The sequence below is a fragment of the Oreochromis niloticus genome, linkage group LG18 (assembly GCF_001858045.2).
Source record: "Oreochromis niloticus isolate F11D_XX linkage group LG18, O_niloticus_UMD_NMBU, whole genome shotgun sequence".
Classification (NCBI taxonomy): Eukaryota; Metazoa; Chordata; class Actinopteri; order Cichliformes; family Cichlidae; genus Oreochromis; species Oreochromis niloticus.
The window spans coordinates 20,946,485-20,966,183 of record NC_031982.2 but is presented as its reverse complement, the minus strand read 5'-3'; the positions used below and the strand labels follow the sequence as shown (position 1 = coordinate 20,966,183).

Sequence of the window (19,699 nt, the reverse complement as noted above, 5' to 3'; positions counted from 1 at the left end):
TTTTCCTGTTGTTCTAGTTTACCAATTTTAGTATGTTCATCTACTTTTTATGCTCTACAAAGAATTAAAGATATCATACATTTACATCATTTTGATTATCTGTGTTTGTTTTATATGTATTTATATTGTGTCTACATTTTTTTCCAGAAAGAAATAGTTTCTTCCCAACAGTACTAGGGTTTCTGCTTCTTTTCTAATTTTGGATCAGCAGTATCCTCATGCTTAAAAAAAACACAAAACAGAACAAAAGTTTTTTTTTAGTCTGTTTCAATTAGACAGCTAAAACAAACAAACCTATATTTTATTGTTCATTTTCAGTGTATAAAAAAAAAGGGGGGGGGTTGCTCACGTCATGATGTGGTTTTTGGTAGGGCGGCACTCTGGCTCAAGAACACGACAAACTTTTAGATATCTCAGGAACATCACGGGTTTTTCACCACAGTGCAATTCAGCAGAAGACCTGAGTTTGAGGTAAGTTCAGAGAAATGCAATATGGATGTAGGCAGTTATTTGTCAGGTTTAAATTTGTTGACATTTATTTTTCAGGATGTGGTTTTTGTCAAGTCAGAATCTCTGAATTAATGTGGAACAAAAGGAGGAACTATTAGTTTTCGAAAGAACACCCTACAGCTCTTTCACAACAGTAAAATTCAGCTGAAGACTTGAAAGTTGATATTTGTGGTAAGTTGCTGTTTTTTTTCTGGAATTTGTTACTTTAATCCCTTTGGTTTTATCTATTATACAAAAACTAGAAACAAAATCAACAGTTTCTGTCATTTTAGAGAAAACTGCTCAGTCATTGTGTTTTTTTTTTTCCAGAAGATTGAAAATGGCAAACTTCACATCCACATATGACAATGTGAGTGATGGTGCTGCATACCTTTGTGATACTAATGTTCCCACCATCACTGGTCCCCTTTTCATCTTGATCTTCATCCTCAGTATCACATGCAACAGTCTCCTCTTATGTGTTCTCTTCATCTACGAAAATCTGAAAAGTATCACAAATATTTTCATCCTGAACCTGGTCTGCTCCGATTTGATCTTCACCATTACACTTCCATTCTGGGCTGTTGATCATCTTCACCACTGGGTCTTTGAAGGCTTTGTCTGCAAATTCGTGACTGCTGCATTCTTTGTTGGTCTGTACAGCAGTGTCATTCTGCTGACTGCCATGACAGTGGATCGTTTCATTACTGTGGTGCTGCACAACTGGCCGATCAGCTATGCCAGAATGAAGAGGTGTGCAATTGGTGCCTGTATAGCTGCCTGGGTCATCAGCATCTCAGCGTCCCTGAGTGATGCAATGAAAGTAAAGGTTGAAAACTGGTATGGTAAAAACTATTGCTATTATGAATCTGAAGAAAAGCTTGGACGTTATCTCCAAGTGTCACTGCTATTCTTCCTCCCATTTGCCATCATTATTTTCTGCTATTCTGCCATCCTCAAGACAGTTTTACAAGGTTTAAACAGAAAGAAGTTCAGGACTGTGGCTGTGCTGTTGTGTATTGTTGCAGTCTTTTTCATTTGCTGGGGGCCATACCATATTGTGCTTTTAATCAAGTCTCTCAATACAAACAAAGATTGTAATGTACTGAAACGGTTAGAAGTTGCCTACCATATTTGTGAAATGCTTGCCTATTCTCACTGCTGTATGAACCCTCTGCTGTATATGCTCTCACAGAAGTTGCGAAAGCATCTGTTGAATCTTTTGCGCTGTGAAAAAGTGAACAGGAAGAAGAGAGAGAGAAGCACCAGCCTGAACACTTCACAACATTTCACATTGCAGAGCTCTGCTGTTTAGATGGAACTGCACAACTATCCATTTAACAGTCACTAATGAAATTAAACCTTGATTCAGGCTGATAGAGTCAAAGTACTTTGATGTGTAAGTGTATTAACACATTCATTGAGGCAAACAGAGCAGCATTTAGAGTGACATGGACTGTAAAAGTAACAATATCTGGTGTATTTTTCCTTTTATCTTCAGGCTGCAAATATGTTCATACAATATCGTTTCTACTCATTTAATTTCATATCTTTTGCATAATTGCTTGAAATAAAACAATGTTAAATAAAACTTGAAAATATGCAATGAATTATACAAGTTTTCAGGTATTTAAAATATTTGATGTGACTTTTTCATTGAGTCACAGTGATCCTGGTAGACTCATTTCTAAATCATTTGACTCTCTTCTTAAAAAAATTGTATTTAATATTCTGATTTTTATTCCATTCACCTTTTTTAATATATTTTATTTATTTAAACCTCCTAAGGTCCAACAATTAATTTTTGTCCTGTGTCTGTGACGTGAGTCTGAGTCTATGCAGTAAAAGTCTGAGTACCTGATATTTTCATCCAATGTTCACAGTTAAGGATGTAGAGGGCAGGATGAGACAAATTATTTTACTCAGAACTGTGGAAGGGGAGTCAGTCTCACAGCTGTAAGGTGGAATAGATAGAGATAGCCAGACATCAGAGCAGGAAGGTGAAAGCTCAGAGGAGGACATATCACCTTTTGAGGGGCCTGAGTGGGGACCTACCATTAATAAGAAGACGAACTGTTAAATGCTGGGCTCTAAAGTCTATACACTACGATATGTAGAAGGGGAAATAAGAATGATTTCAATGTAATTCACAAAGACACACACCAACTAAGAATTTGATTTCTTCTTTTATCCTCTCCTCTTGTTAATGTAATTAATAATAATGATATATATATATATATATATATATATATATATATATATATATATATACATATAAGTGCATTAAATCAAATGCCTCCTTGCTTGATGTCACTTGACTTATCATTTCACTTCCAATCTGAAATTCAACCCGGACCGAAATTTTTCTGATAAACATGAAAACAGGACAACAGTGCCCACAATCAGAGGACCACCTGTTTGGTGGTCTAAATATCAGCTCTATACATACTACGGTTACATTAAGAAAAAAAAAATTACAGTTACAGTTTTTTTCTTTAGCACCTTCCTAGAGCAGGAAGGTGAAAGCTCAGAGGAGGACATATCACCTTTTGAGGGGCCTGAGTGGGGACCTACCATTAATAAGAAGAAGAACTGTTAAATGCAGGGCTCTAAAGTCTATACACTACGATATGTAGAAGGGGAAATAAGAATGATTTCAATGTAATTCACAAAGACACACACCAACTAAGAATTTGATTTCTTCTTTTATCCTCTCCTCTTGTTAATGTAATTAATAATAATGATACATATATATATATATATACATACAAGTGCATTAAATCAAATGCCTCCTTGCTTGATGTCACTTGACTTATCATTTCACTTCCAATCTGAAATTCAACCCGGACCGAAATTTTTCTGATAAACATGAAAACAGGACAACAGTGCCCACAATCAGAGGACCACCTGTTTGGTGGTCTAAATATCAGCTCTATACATACTACGGTTACATTAAGAAAAAAAAAATTACAGTTACAGTTTTTTTCTTTAGCATGGAAACCGAAAACATTAACGGTGCCCACAACCACCAAAAGGGCGATCCCATGATGACATCAAATAGAAAACAGGCAACCAAGTTTTAGAAAAAAAAATAAAAATCAGCACACAAAGGACAGAAATGCTCATTTCTGAAGGTAGCATTAATACTGAGAACATTCTGGCACAGAAACGTTCTTCAGCATATCTGTGGTCATTGCATGACCTAAGATTTGTAGATATAGCCAGATTAACATGATGCGATATGTAGAAGGGGAAATAAGAATGTTTTCTATAGAATTCACACACACACACACACACACACACACACACACACACACACTTTTATATTTTTGATTAATGTAATTAATGATATATATGTTAAAAGTGTATGCCACCTTGCTTTATCAATTAAATTTCAACCTGAAAATTAAGCTGTCTTCAATTTTTTTAAGGATTAAACATGAAAATGAACAATGCTGCCCGTAACCACCAAACAGGTGACTCTCTGATAACATCAAACAGAAAATAAACCACCAAGTTTTAGGGAAAAAAAATGTCAGAGCTCACAACCAGATGCTGGTGCTCATCTCAAGCTCATTATGAGCTTTTGGTGTCTTCATTTTGGCCCTTATCAGGCTCTTCAGAGCCCGGTTTGTCCTCTGTCTGAATTTTTACCTTCTTGCTCTAATGTCTGGCTCTGCTCCACCTAATCTCCTGACAGCTCTATACGTACTACGGTTACATTAAGAAAAAAAAGAGTGACATTTTAAGATTAAACTTAAAATAGTATTTTGAGAAAGGAAGTCGAAATGTGGAGATCTCGGGTGTAATTTCAAGCCAAAAGACTGCTATACCCTTTACAAAATGTTTAGATGAGGTAGTGAAACAAACTGATCAGCTGTCATATCATGTTTTGTGTTAGAACATGCATCCTCTTTTTTTTGCATTATGGCATAACCATCCATATCCTTGCACCAAATTCTACCAAGGTGATTAATAAAAGAAAACCTGTTACCATGACAGTGTAATTTTCCTTGTACAAGTAAGTAAATATCAGAATACTTAACTATATTCATACTGGAGTAGTACAGCAGTGAAAGAAAGCAGTTTGATCAGAAAGTAGACAACCACAGAGAAACATGAAGAAAGCTTGATGAAACGCTGTTGAACTCCTTTAATACTCCTTGCTGAGAAAAGCCGGGACTTGTAGGATCCCAAACTTACCCCAGAACAGCCTGAATAGCGGCATTTTCATGTATTTCCCAACTTAAACCACTTCACAATATTCTGTTCATGCCTGGCATTAGCAAAAGTTCTTTACAAGTAAAATTTTAACCATTAGAGAAAAAATTACCCAAAATCATCTCACAGATGTAACATTATCTACAGCTACTTTCACTACTATTAATATTGATTTAGAGTCTTTTTCTCCAAGTGATCTTTCTTCATTACTGAAGTAATAACTTCAGTAATTACTTCCTCCAAACCATCAGCGTGTCTTTTAGACCCCATTCCTACAAAACTGCTCAAAGAAGTCCTACCATTAATTGATGCTTCAGTCTTAAATATGATCAACCTATCTCTAATAATCGGCTATGTACCACAGGCCTTCAAGCTGGTTGTAGTTAAACCTTTACTTAAAAAAACATCTCTATACCCAGCAGTCTTAGCTAATTATAGGCCAGTCTCCAACCTTCCTTTCATATCAAAAATTCTTGAAAGGGTAGTAGTCAAACAGCTAACAGATCATCTGCAGAGGAATGGCTTATTTCCCACATAGCAGACAGGTCTGGCCCGGATCTGGTGTCAAGCTAGCACTGCTGGCTGACTTCTGGCATGGTAAGTGGTATGTCATCCAGATATGGGCCAGGTCTGGCGTAGATGGCACTGTTTATATGATGGCATGCCACATCTGGCCCAATTGTGGTGTGGTTTTTGTGGCCAAGGCTCATAGAAAACAGGTCTGGCCCGGATCCGGCATCAAGCTGGCACTTCTGACTGACTGGTGTCATGACAGGGTGTATGTCTACCAGATGTCGGCCAGGTCTGGCAATGATGGCACTATTTATTTTCCTATTTTAGTTAGAAGACCCAAATGCAATGTTGCAATACTATACTGCTATGGTAGCCAACGTTTCAAATGCAGATTTCACAGGTTTGTGAGTGTACACTTTATCCAAAACCTAGTGACGGTTTACTCTTGTTTTCCACCGGGTGGCTGTGGCTCAGGTGGTAGAGCAGGTCACCTACTGATCGGAAGGTTAGTGGTTTGATCCCTGGCTCCTCCAGTCTGCATGTCAAGAGTATGCATGTGTATGAATGTAGTTAGGAAGCATCAGTTTAGAGAAAGTGTGTGAATGTGGTACTGAGTAATCTGGGAGTGTAGAAAAGCACTATATAAGAATCAGTCCATTGACTGTCTGAGTTTTGTCATGTTTCATTTGCACTATCATGTTCCGGCACATGTTGTTACTACATGGCTTGATCAAGGTACACATTAGGCTGACATCTGAGGCCAGAGCGAAAACTGTTCTGGGCCAGCAAAGGGCCAGCAGTGTGTCTGCAACTGGCCCACTGCTGCACACAACTTACACATGACCCACATACCGCAAAGAATGATGGCCCTTTGGTGGCCCAGATCAGGTTTGCCAGAGGTAATCCTCACAAGGGCCAGCACAGGACCACCAGTGTGTCTGCAACTGGCTATGTGTGGCTATGATCTGGGCCACCAAAGGGCCGTCATTCTTTGCGGTGTGTGGGCCAGGTCTGGGCCATACCAATTTTGCTATGTGGGTTGAAGAGTTTCAGTCAGGTTTCAGAGCTCATCACAGCACAGAAACAGCTTTAGTGAAGGTTACAAATGATCTTCTTATGGCCTCTGACAGTCGACTCATCTCTGTGCTTGTCCTGCTAGACCTCAGTGCAGCATTCAATACTGTCGACCATAATATTCTATTAGAGCGATGCTGTAGGTTTTACAGGTACTGTGCTGCAGTGGTTTGTATCTGACTGACTGGTGTCAGATACAAACCACAGTGTTACTAGAGGCCAGGTAACACTTGGCCTCTAGTAACACTGTGAGGAACCTTGGAGTAATTTTTGAACAGGATATTTCCTTCAATCCATATATTAAACAAATATGTAAGACTGCTTTTTCTGAGTCTCAGAGTGATGCTGAAAAACTAGTTCATGCATTTATTACTTCCAGGCTGGACTACTGTACTGTACTTCCTATCAGGATGTCCTAAAAACTCCCAGAAAAGCCTTCAGTTAATCCAAAATGCTGCAGCAAGAGTCCTGACAGGGACTAGAAAGAGAGAGCATATTTCTCCTGTATTGGCTTCCCTTCATTGGCTTCCTGTTAAATCCAGAATTGAATTCAAAATCCTGCTCCTCACATACAAGGTCTTAAATAATCAGGCCCCATCTTATCTTAATGACCTTGTAGTACCATATCACCCTATTAGAGCACTTCGCTCTCACACTGCAGGCTTACTTGTTGTTCCTAGAGTATTTAAAAATAGAGTGGGAAGCAGAGCCTTCAGTTTTCAGGCTCTTCTTCTGTGGAACCAACTTCCAGTTTGGATTCGGGAGACAGACACTATCTCTACTTTTAAGATTAGGCTTAAAACTTCCCTTTTTGCTAAAGCATATAGTTAGGGCTGGACCAGGTGACCCTGAATCCTCCCTTAGTTATGCTGCAATAGGTGTAGATAGGAGTTCCCATGATGCATTGAGTATTTCCTTTCCAGTCACCTTTCTGACTCAACATGTGTTAACAGACCTCTCTGCTGAATCATACTTGTTATTAATCTCTGTCTCTCTTCCACAGCATGTCTTTCATCCTGTCTTCCTTCCTTCACCCCAACCAGTCGCAGCAGATGGCCCCGCCCCTCCCTGAGCCTGGTTATGCTGGAGGTTTCTTCCTGTTAAAAGGGAGTTTTTCCTTCCCACTGTCGCCAAAGTGCTTGCTCAAAGGATATCATATGATTGTTGGGTTTTTCTCTGTATGTATTATTGTAAGGTCTACCTTACAATATAAAGTGCCTTGAGGTGACTGTTATTTTGATTTGATAAATAAAACTGAATTGAAATTGAATTAAACTTTAATTGTTGTTATTTGTGTTAATCCCAGAGAATCAAATGTTTGTAGAATACTGGAACCAGATCTTTGGCCACAACAAGTCTCAAGTCTCTTATCTCTGACATTTGGCTTGAAGAGCTATAACTCTTGACTATGTTGTCAAAGGAGTTTGCAAAGAAAAAGCGTCTGGACTTCTTTAGGTTGCTTGAAGACGTTTCACCTCTCATCCGAGAAGCTTCTTCAAGCAACTTAAAGAAGTCCAGACGCTTTTTTCTTTGCAAACTCCTTTGACTACGATGACCTGGATGACTGAGAACCTTCACAGACTCTTGACAATGTTTGTAGGTGCCGGTCACTTATTACAACAAATTTTCATACAACGAATATTTTTAAGTCATAGAAGTAGTTCTAATTTGAAATGAGTAGAAGTTTGAGTTAAATACTGTATGTGTTTGGTCTTTTAATTCTGGTTTCTTTAATATTCAAAGATTAAGATTGTGTTCCATGTTTTGGTTCTTTTTATAGTTGTAATTCCTACATGCTTACTCTTTGTAATGTCAGGTTTTAGTTTGGTTATCTAGTTTTTAGGTTGCTTGTGTCTCCTCATTTCTATAATCATGCTTCCTTCCTGGGTGAAGAAAAGAGCCCACCTGTCCCCTTGTTTGTTTCCCTTTACTTTAAAATTCTGTTTTAATTCTGACATGAAGAGATACCTTAGTACATCTACACAATGACATTGACTAACAGGTGATGATGGGTAGATGGCTCATCTCTGTACTTTGCTGTGAGTACAAACACCTATCCATCAGATGCTGGCCAAAGTGATTAGTATAAGAAAAGAGGGACATGGAAAGTGGCAGATTTATGATATTTATGTTGTCATTAATACTGTAGTATAATCAGTAGATATAAAAAATACTTTTACAACCAGATTCATGCTGGAGTAGTAAATCAATAAAATAGAGCAGTTTGATCAGAAAGTACATCACCACTGTTAGAAACATGAAGAAAACTCGATGAAACACATCAAATTACACATCACTGTTGTTGTCACTCTAAATTCTCACACTTCTTATTTTCCTTATCTCAGGAATGCTATTGCAGGAACATGTGGCCTCAAAGCAGCCTTAATTTACTGTGATCTTAATTTCTGTATGAAACACCAGGAATCTGGCATTACTGTAAAGCGTGACTATTTAAGATACTTTAATGCAGGGGTGTCCAAACTTTTTTCACTGAGGGCCACATACATAAAAATATAGGAGGGGCTGGGCCACTTACTAGAAATTCGGTATATAACCTTAACTGTAGCGTATTAAAGTTAGAAAAATCATTTAAAAGTGGTCAAATGTGTTATATTGTTGAATATAATTAAAGACAAAACTGCCTTCATCACAGCTTTCCATAAATGGATCTTTATTGATTTATTCAGAAAAAGCTTTGGTAGCTCATTCTCAGAACAGCAGCAGATTTCTTCTTGGACAGAAGATTTACAGCACAGAGAAAAAACACTAAAGGGGAAAATGGGACGGTACATTTCAAGTTCTTATTTAAGTTATTAGGCTTAGCAACACACCTATTAATGTCTGTTTGAAACGATTATCAACATTAACAGACTGAACTGGACTTAATAACAGGAGTGCATATAATTTCAGTAAATTATTCTGGTGAGTATCAGCTGCGCTGGGTGTAAATCAGGCCATCCAGCCGCGGTGCTGATCGTACGTCACTCGTGCCAAAAATCCGGACAAATGTCACTTGATCAAGGAGCAGATCTGCATCAGATGAGATCAGCTGACTTTGCGTGTGCGTGCGCTGTGCACAGCGGTGTGTACTCTGTGTGTTAACAAGAAAAACGCATATAAGAAAGTGGTGCGCAAAAGCAGGGTAGTGACAGAATTGATGCGCATTATTGATATTTGAAGCATGTGTACCTGCACATTAACACACGGGTACTGTGGAATATATTTTTTACTCACCTAAAGTGCTCGTGCTCTCGTCCACTCCCCGCAAAAAAAATTAGCAGCTGTGCGGTGTCTGTGGCATCGGTGCTCGGATCGCATGCGATGGAGTAAAAATCAAAAGCACAGCTTTATCAGACAGTTGCAGTTTAATGTTGGCTGACAGTCTTCAGTGCGTGGCACAACTGTATTTCTGGACATGCTGACGTTGTTGAAGTCCTGCACTGTTTCCGGGCACATTATTTCGGTGACTTTAACGAGGCAGCGTTTTATGAGGTCTCCATCTGAAAAAGGCTTGCCATGTCTTGCGATGAGTTGGGCGACCTCATAGCTGCTATTGGAGCCTTTTCCTGGACAATTTTAACACGAAAAAAAAATACTGTTGCTGACCCCGCAGGATAGCTACCCTTTGCTTTAATTTCTGCTCTCGCTCAGCACCAGTGTAGGATGCATAGGCCTGATGTTTGGTTTCATAATGACGTCGTACATTATACTCTTTCATAACTGCCACAGTTTCAGTGCAGATCAAACAGACACACTTCCCCTTGAGTTCTTTGAAGAAATATTCACTCTCCCACCATGTCTGAAATTTTCTGCACTCACTTTGCTTCTTTGGTTCTGCCATGTTTGGTAACTTGGGGGTAAATTTCTTCTGTGATTGTCCTTTTTGGTGGAGCAACTGCCTTGATCAACAGTAGCTCCCCCTGGTGTTAAAACTAAGAAGTGCAATACACTCAAGTAAAAGTTGAAGTGCGGGCCATACTCTATTCTATTTATAAAATTACTTGAAGGCCAATTAAAAATGGACCGCGGGCCGCATTTGGCCCGCGGGCCGGACTTTGGACACCCCTGCTTTAATGTATTTATGAGCTTGAACCACTTCACAATATTCTTGTTGCACCTGGCATTAACAAAAGTTGATATCCATCATTAAAAGCTGCCAAATACTTTTTTTTGTTGATTGTTTTTCACTTGTGTAAAATCTAAAAACTGTTTTTATCCCAGAAGACAAGAAAACATTTCTGAGATACTCGAGCCAGCTGATCCGTTCCCAACAAGACCAGTGCTAATCATATAAACTATGCTAATGTTTAACAGGTATAGTTTTACTTAGTTCATTGGTCTTTTATTATTTACAACTTAAACCAGGAGTGTTTGACTAACTTGAGTTATGAAACTTTAACTAATGAATATTAGATCCTCATTTCTTCATTTAATCAACTGGAATTTCCTGACAAGAACAGAACAATTAAATTGTGGCCTTGAGCAGTGACAATTATGATTATTGACCCTATAATGAGACTGAAAGCAGCAACACTGATCTTCATTTTCATAAATCAGCACTTCAATATGCTGTTGCTTTCATCATTCTCATCTTCTGCATCATCCTGCCTGGAAACAGCTTCCTGACGTTGGCTCTTCAGATGGAACAAGCTTGGAAGATCACATCAGATATCTTACTTCTGCAACTCACAGTTTCTAACTGTTGCTTCACTCTGACCTTCACTTTTGCAGCCTGTACTGAACTCCATGGCTGGATCTTTGGAGATTTGGGATTTATTATCTGGGACTGTACACCACCTTAGCGGTCTTCACTGCCATGTCTTTGCATTATTATGTTACTGTGGTTCAGCCTTCATGTTTGTCTGCAGGGACCACAAAAAAATATGGTGTCCTCCTTGGTGGGCGAAGCCAAAGCTGGTGTCACGATCACAACACTGATGTGGTCAAGTTCATGTAACTCATTAAATTAATAAATGCATTTGGAAAAAATTATATACACAGTTGTAAAAATAAATAAATGAATAGTAAAAAGAAGTATAGGGATAAAAATTTGATTAAATGCAATTTTAATTAAGTGGGCCGCTTCAAATGGCATGAAAATATAAAACGAGTCTACAGGGGTCACTGTGACTCAGTGAAACTGTGTCAACAAATACTTGTGTGTGGAGTCCATGTCACTCTAGGTATTACTCACTGTTTTTCCTTGGTGATCATGTTAATAGAGTTACACTTCATTCTACTTTGACTACAGAAAACCGATGACAATGGGATATATTTCAGTCTAACCTAAAGTTACATGTCACACATTTTAGAGAGAAGAGAAAGAAAAAAAAACAGCTTCATTATATTTTGACAGCATTTTATTATCAACAGGAACAGTAAATGAAAGTACAGCATTAAAATGCACATCTTTACCCTTACAAATCTTTAGGCGATTATGCTGAAAATATGAAATTGAGTAAATACAAACTGTATTGTATGAAAGTATTTACAGACTTTATCAACGTTTAATTTAACGAGTGGCTGTTTAATGGAAAGTTGTGCAGTTCCAACTGAACAGCAGATCTCTGTGCAGTGAAAGCCACAGTCTGACCAGTGTCTGTCTCTCTATTCTTCCTGCACACTTTTTCACAGCGCAAAAGATTCAACAGATACTTTCGCAACTTCTGTGAGAGCATACACAGCAGAGGGTTTACACAGCAATGAGAATAAGTAAGTTTTTGACAAATGTGGTAAGTGATATAAAGCCATTCCTGTGCCTTACAATCTTTGGGTATATAGAAAGAGTTGATTAAACACATTACGAAAAAAATAAATCAATAACCTAAGGCCTAGCAATTTCTTCTTGTTCTCTGTGTGAAACATGAGTCTGAAACCTCTACATCAACCAAAATCTATGCAATTTGCTGTACCTGAGTCCAAGTTTTCAAAAGGAGATGCTGGATTTTCTATTGATGGCAGAGTACATAGACCAAAATGACTGCCATTGCAACTTGGACATTTTCTGACCACAAGAGCGGATAAGTGATAAGATATTCTGTGTCTATTTTAAAACTCAGATTGTTTCTTCAATATTAGATTCGGATCTTCAATTTAGTAATTTTAACACTTTTAAACCAAAAATTTTGTTCAATGTCTTTTGTAGTGGATACCAGGACTTATAAACTCCCATTTGTGAGGGAGACAAAGTATTTTACCCAGAAATTTAGAAGAGGAGTCATATAGCTGTGTTAGGACGACTTGGAGAGGGCCAGATATTAGAGCAGGAAACTGAAAGGTCAAAGGACATATTAGCATTTGAGGAGCCTGAGCAGAGACAAAGTGAGCACACCCACAACCCATTATGGATAAGAAGTTCATGCAAGCCAGGGCTCTGAAGTTTTGTCTACAATATGTAGACTGGAAGTTGATGTTTTTAGCTAAATTCAGTTCTGATTACATCAGTCAGTAGTTTTTGAAACTGTCAAAGCAGACAAAACAACGACGGGTACTCATCTCTGAAATCAACCAAAACATTCTGGAGCTGAAAACAGTCTTCACATTGTTCATATGTTCATATCTATGGCGTGAATTGGATCCAGATATACTGGCAGTTAGTTTATTTTATAAGCTGAGACAGATTTTTCAAGATTAGGCAGTCTGTCAAATAACAAATCCGAATAATTCTTTTTTTTGATGGGGAAAAAGAATAATGCCCTATGGCTGAAGAGACCTCTCTCAAACAGAGTACAACAAGGCTACATCAATGTGTAGAGACCAGGTGTTTATAGATGAGCAGTTGTTTCCCTTCCCACAACTTCAGAGCCGAAGCTTACACAGTAATTATTATGCATAATAAACTTCAGATTTTGTTATTTTGCCCCAGCTCAGTCTTCTCAAAACCTGGGAAGTCCTTCTCTGAGCTTTCAACTTCCTTTTTTAATCAAAAAGCAACTATAAGAAGTTAATTTCTTAAATGATGATTTAGTGCTCAGATGTGTTTTTCTTCTAACTCTTTTAAAGCATTTAATTTATCCAAAAAATTAAATATCAAAGCTGGGTTTTTTTTCTGGGTCTCAGAAGGATTTAAAAAACTGGGCAATCTTTCTTTTTACTTTGATAAGAAATAATTGTCTATAGGTATGCTGTTTTAATCAAAGCTGACAGCAGAGCACAACATAGATTAATGAATATATTAATTAATCAATAAAGATTAATGAACACTTAAAAAAACACACATTTTTAAATTAACATAAATGAGAGACATAAAGGAGACTCATATCTGTGATCACTACAGAAATCAGGTGAACAGGAAAAGAAATGTGCACTGAGCAGCAGGAGAGTGAAAACCTCAAAATGATAACCTGTATTATGTAAGGCTGTTATCAGACCTAAGTCTTTGAAACTCAAGTCACAAACTAACTAATCACATATCAGTTCCTTAGTTCAGGAAGCTGTGGTTACATTTCATTACACAGGAAAAGGCTTTTTCAGCAGCAAGTTGGTTGACTCAGAAGAAAATCTGTACAATCTAACTAGCCAACGCAATATGTTACATTATAATATCTTAAAATAATCAAGGCTTCTTAGGAACTTTATTCCGACGTGAAGTCCATACATTCTGTCTCAGTTGTTAACTGACTAGGGAGGTAATGTGTTTTCAGCCATTGTGCTTATGGTTTACACACATCACAACTAAAACAAACCATATGTTGCCTGAAATGAAGGCCCTTTTGATGCTTCTGTTTCTGTATGTTTGTGTATGAATGTGACCCCAGCTCTGACACCAACAGTGGAAATGATTAAACCAACAGATTATGATTAACAACTTTTACAGTCACTGATGAGTTCTGTTTTTTTCTTGAGAATTTGTGAGGATGTCTCTGAAGCATTCAAGATAACTTGAATTTTGTTCTTTTTTAATCTGATATTAAGAGCTGCTTGAGTACATCTTCCCAACAGGCTTCGCATCAGTAGGCGAAGATGAGGTTAACCAGAGATCTGCATGGTAAGTAAACTGTTCACACATGCAAATAAGTACATTTGGCTTAGAGAACAGTTTCCTTTATTTAAGACATACAACATGATTTTATGAGTAATTTGCTTATTTAGGCATATTAGTTACTGCATTTAGATCACCCAGAGAACTTCATATGAAAATGTTTTATGCTTGATGAATTGTACATTGATGGCAACCTGCCACACTTGCCTTGTATGTCCTGTCCCATTGCAGATTCCTTACTGGTGTATCAGTCGATATGCCCTTGGATATTCCTGCCTATTCCAGTCTCACTTCTTGGAGAATCTGAATCTATTTAAGTTTGTGTGAGATAAAGTCACCCTCTACCAGGAAACAACGTAAAATAACCTGGGTTTTTATTAGTTCCATTTCACTGCATGTGCCCTCCATAGCAGATTCAAGCTAAATACATTAATTAGAATTAGAATTTAGATTCAAATATTTGTATTCTTATGTAGTAATATTATTTTAACATTATATTAATATAGCATGAGATTCAGTTACCTTTATACTAAAATGGTTAGTAGAATTGAACTTCAAGAAGCTACTTTTTACTTTCTAATTTTGAGTACATTTTAGAGCCTCTACTTTTTCACACTTTTTTTTGTTTTGTTTTTTTTACTTGAGTAAAGAAGTTGTTTCAGTATTTTGTCCCCAGCAATTTTCAACTCAGGTATCTGTACTTCGACCTAAGTAAAGAAAATCTATACTTTTGCCACCTCTGTTCAGGCTGACAATTAATGCATGTAATTATACAGGATTTACTCTCTTCTGAGACTGAGCCAAATGCTGCAAAACTGATCACACAAGTTCAAATAGATAATGACCCAAAGCATACTGCAAGCAAATGAAAGAGTACCTTTAATTTATCTTCCAATAGTCAAGTCACCTGAATGGTCACCTGATCTTAACCCAATAGACAATGCTTGTTGACAAAGTCAAAGCTGTGACTCTCAAACAGAAAGTAAAGGTGGCTGAAATGGCAGAAAATGACTATCAATGAAATATTTTCAAATATAGCATACCTTTATATATACCACAAGTAGCAGGGAAATGAATATTTATATATACATATACATCTTTAACTTGTTACATTAAATTCAAAGAAGTTAGAATGTCAATGGAAGATGTAATAAGATTTAACATTAAATAAACACAGTTTTTTGTTATAAAAGTATTTACAGATTAAATATGTATTAAATGTAAATAATTTAAACAGCAGAGCTCTGTACACTGAAAGCTACATTCTGAGTAACAGAAGTGTTCAGGCTGGTGCTTCTCTCTCTCTTCTTCCTGCCCACATTTTCACAGCACAAGAGATTCAACAGATGCTTTCGCAACTTCTGTGAGAGCATATACAGCAGAGGGTTCATACAGCAGTGAGAATAGGCAAGCATTTCACTAATATGGTAGGCAACTGCTAACTGTTTCAGTACATTACAATCTTTGTTTGTATTGAGAGACTTGATTAAAAGCATAATATGGTATGGCCCCCAGCAAATGAAAAAGACTGCAACAATACACAACAGCACAGCTACAGTCCTGAACTTCTTTCTGTTTAAACCTTGCAAAACTGTCTTGAGGATGGCAGAATAGCAGAAAATAATGATGGCAAATGGGAGGAAGAATAGCAGTGACACTTGGAGATAACGTCCAAGCTTGTCTTCAGATTCATCATAGCAATAGTTAAAACCATCCCAGCTTTCAGTCTTTACTTTCATTGCATCACTCAGGGATGCTGAGATGCTGATGACCCAGGCAGCTATACAGGAACAAATTGCATACTTTTTCTTTTTAGCATGGTTGATCTTTAATTTGTCCAGCACCACAGCAATAAAACGATCCACTGTCATGGCAGTCAGCAGAATGACACTGCTGTACAAACCAACAAAGAATGCAGCAGTCACGAATTTGCAGACAAAGTCCTCAAAGACCCAGTGGTCTAGATAATCAACGGCCCAGAATCGAAGTGTGGTGGTGAAGATCAAATCAGAGCAGACCAGGTTCAGGATGAAAATATTCGTGATATTTTTCAGGTTCTCGTAGATGAAAAGAACACATAAGAGGAGACCGTTGCATATGATACTGAGGATGAAGATCAAGATGAAGAAGGGACCAGTTATGGTGGGAACATTAGTATCACAAAGGTATGCAACATCATCACTCACTCTGTCATAAGTGGATGTGAAGTTTGCCATTTTCAATTTTCTGGAAAACATAAACACAAACCCACATTTAAAAAAACGTAATTAAACACATTAACTCAACACTTTTCTGTAAACAGAAACTGTTGATTTTAGTTTAAGTTTTTGTATTTTAGGTAAATATAAAAAAGTAATTATGAACCACTGTTGTAATAAAAACAAGTACTGATCAACTTACCGCAAACGTCAACTGCCACGTTTTGCGTTGACTTGCACTGTGATGTAAAAGCTGTGATGTTCTTGAGATAAGTAATAGTTCCTTTCCTCATTTCACTTCACACGAAGTCAGAGATACCGCCCTTAACATAAACCACATCTTGAAAAAATAAATAAATAAAAACCCCCAAAACATTTTTTAAATAACATTGATCTTGTCTTTTAATATTTTTGTCATAATTTTACACAAAAAATGTCTGCAAGTATATAAAATATAATATAAATAAAAATGTAAGCTTTTTTTATTATGTATTTATTTGTGTGTTGTTATGTATGGCATAGTCAGTAGATCAACAGGCTATAAAAACTACTACATTAACACAGCACTGAAAGGTTCTTTGAATTAGAATTAAGGATTAGATAATCACAGGTAACTACATCGAAAAAACTTTATGTAATCCAACATGTTACACAACCTCACCCACTGTATTCTTCTTGTTTCAGTTACCCCTCTGCAGTAACTGCTAGGACGTCACTCTGACCACATCAGCCTGAATTCTCTCAGATCTTACAATCTGCATGACGCACTTCACTGCTAACTAGATGTTTTCTGCATATACACAGTACTTTGACTCTGCAACTTTGCTGGCAGCGAAGGCTAGACTGGAAACCAGGATGCTAACTACCCAAATGATCACAGATGCTTCAATACTTTAAAAACCTGCAGTTGAAATAATGTCAGACAGAGGCTTTAGAATGGATCCATAACAGTGAGCAGTCATCAGGATGAGGAGGATACCGCTGCTGTAGAATCCAAGGCAGAAGATAAAGTTCACTATTTTGCATGCATGCTCCCCTAAGGTCCATCCGTGCATGTTGTAGTAAGCCCAGAAGGGCAGAGAAGCTGTGAAGAAGAGATCTGATACAGCCAGATTCAGGATGAAGGTGTTGGTGAGGGATTTCAAATTCTCAAACTTGACCAGCACCACGAGGACCAGGATGTTGCCAAAGATGCTGAGGATCACCACAATGGAGAAAAACACTGGAGTGAAGATCGCTCCAAATTGGATGACACCTGTTTTGTTGCAGAGTTCATCGTAGTCATAATCATAGCTGTACGAGGTTGAGTCAAGGCTGGTGGTGGTAGTATCTACGGAATCCATTGTATCCACTTTCTTCCAGCATAAAGAGAAGTTTTAAAAAAGGCTGTTAGACAGGTAAATCAAGTAGGTCAAATTTCACAGTCTTACTTAAGGAATTATAATTTTAACACATGACACTTATTTTGTCGCACAATTCATCCTCATAGTAATCATTATAGTAGCTGTCCAAGGTAAAGTCATAGTAATCATCATAGCTGTACAAAGTGGAGTCCATTGTATCCACTTTCTTCCAGCACAAGAACAAAATCTAATTTAGCTACACTGTAAAATCCAAATTAGTTAGTCAAAAACAAACTGCACAGTAAGACATGATGACATTACGACAACTTCAGCTTCATTCAATGTTAATCTATCACGCTCTTTGACTCTGACTACATTCACATATTGTTGTTTCATCACATTATGCTAGTGATATTTAGCCGCTAATTAACGTTTTGGATTGATTTGCTGAAGTTAAGATTTCTGTCTCCATCCCAGTGCAGCGGAAGCTGATTTTACATTTTGCTCTGAGATTCATTCAAATTCTTCTAAATCCTGTATGGTCCCAGAAATATGTCCATCTTGCTTCTTTTCACTTTTAATATTCATGGAAAGGTTTTTTGTAAAATGAATTAATGTTATCACGTTTATTACCTACAAATTCAACAAAATTTATGATTTTTTTGGAATTCATATTAGGCAACAAAGCACGACATGAAAAAAAAGATTCATGAAAAATTCAACAACAAGCATATTTTTCCAGTAATAGTGTTTATGTTACTTTAGATAATAATGGTCTGTTAACAAAGATATGTTTTAGATCAGTGAGCAGCTTTTGTATTAAAATTGTTCAGAAAAAGAAATAAAACAGAGGTTAATCAGTCCATACATATTATTTAAATCATGAACTCAGAGTTGTGACTACCAAGAGGAACAATGTTCAAGAAATTAACCTCAGTTCACATCTAAATCTCATTTTTACCCACACGTACAGGTGCAGTTCAAAATGGGGCTGCAAGAATAACCACAGCAAGCAAATTAGTAGAGCTCACCATCAAAGGTACCCAGCCAACACCACTTTAGGCCTTCAACTTCTAAATGGGACAAAGAGACTAAGAAAACAGTCAAACAGGCTTATACTGTAATTAATCATATTTACAGTATAGCTCACTTATTAATTAATATTGCAACTACAAAAAATACCTCCTTCCATTGGAGCTGAAAGTATACAAAAGTCAGCTCTCCAGTTTATATGCAAAATATACAAAACAAAACTTAATGAAAAATACAAAAAATTACAATGTCAAAAACAATCACTCAAAAAAATATGCAAAGCAAAAATGATTGAAATGCCTTTCAGTTTAGTACAGAATGAAAGCAAACCTACAAAGAGTGGGTAACTAACCACCCAGGCTTACTATAAACAATTTAGCTGGTACCGCTTTTCATGCGCCATCACTGAGTTTGTTTGAAACAAGGTTATTATCGTTAACGAAAACTAACGAAATAACGAATAAAAAACATTTTCGTTAACGGAAATAAAAATAAAAACGAGACTTTGCAATAAAAGGAAAACTAACTAAAACTGAAATGACTGTTCACAAAACTAACTAAAATTAACTGAATTTATAGAGAAAATGTGTTTAGTTTTCGTTGATGTGTATGTGTCATACGTTAGTCTAGGGTGAGAATGAAGTGTATTTTCCAGGTTATGTTCTTGCTGTGCCTTATTATGCCAGCAGGTGGCAAGTACCTCAGTCGGGTCGTCTGTGTTGCCGCTCCGTCCACGCGTAGCATCATGTCAACAAAAGTCGGGAGAAAGCGTCAGAGTCCAATTTGGGATTACTTTGAATATGACTGTGTTTTGGATAAAGCAAGTGTCTTGTAGTGGAACGAGACAA

At 37.2% G+C, this 19,699-nt stretch overlaps 2 protein-coding genes and 1 long non-coding RNA gene across 9 annotated transcripts in view; 1 reads left to right on the top strand and 2 right to left on the bottom strand.

Moving 5' to 3' along the window:
- Positions 1 to 378: 378 nt before the first annotated feature.
- Positions 379 to 2,414, top strand: LOC102075949 (chemokine XC receptor 1). Of its 7 annotated transcripts, none has more exons than XR_002057182.2 (3): positions 379 to 471; positions 547 to 681; positions 823 to 2,414. It is a non-coding gene; the product is annotated as a chemokine XC receptor 1 (long non-coding RNA). The 7 variants fall into 7 exon arrangements; XR_270062.4 differs by having other exon boundaries at positions 820 to 2,414; XR_003214702.1 differs by having other exon boundaries at positions 380 to 471; positions 569 to 681; positions 820 to 2,414.
- Positions 2,415 to 15,095: 12,681 nt separating this feature from the next.
- Positions 15,096 to 18,869, bottom strand: LOC109195632 (chemokine XC receptor 1-like). The gene is made up of 3 exons (XM_019347921.2): positions 18,851 to 18,869; positions 16,679 to 16,799; positions 15,096 to 16,504 (listed from the first exon to the last, which is right to left on the bottom strand). The coding sequence occupies exon 3, from the start codon at positions 16,492 to 16,494 to the stop codon at positions 15,508 to 15,510; it is 987 nt and encodes a 328-aa protein (XP_019203466.1). The 5' UTR covers positions 16,495 to 16,504; positions 16,679 to 16,799; positions 18,851 to 18,869; the 3' UTR covers positions 15,096 to 15,507.
- The window catches only part of LOC102083165 (C-C chemokine receptor type 4), a 129,784-nt gene continuing 126,955 nt past the window's right edge, over positions 16,871 to 19,699 (bottom strand). Inside the window, exon 2 of the mRNA XM_019347900.2 lies at positions 16,871 to 17,831. Within this exon, the coding sequence (XP_019203445.1) occupies positions 17,370 to 17,831 (462 nt within the window). The 3' untranslated portion in view covers positions 16,871 to 17,369. The remainder of the gene's footprint in view (positions 17,832 to 19,699) is intronic.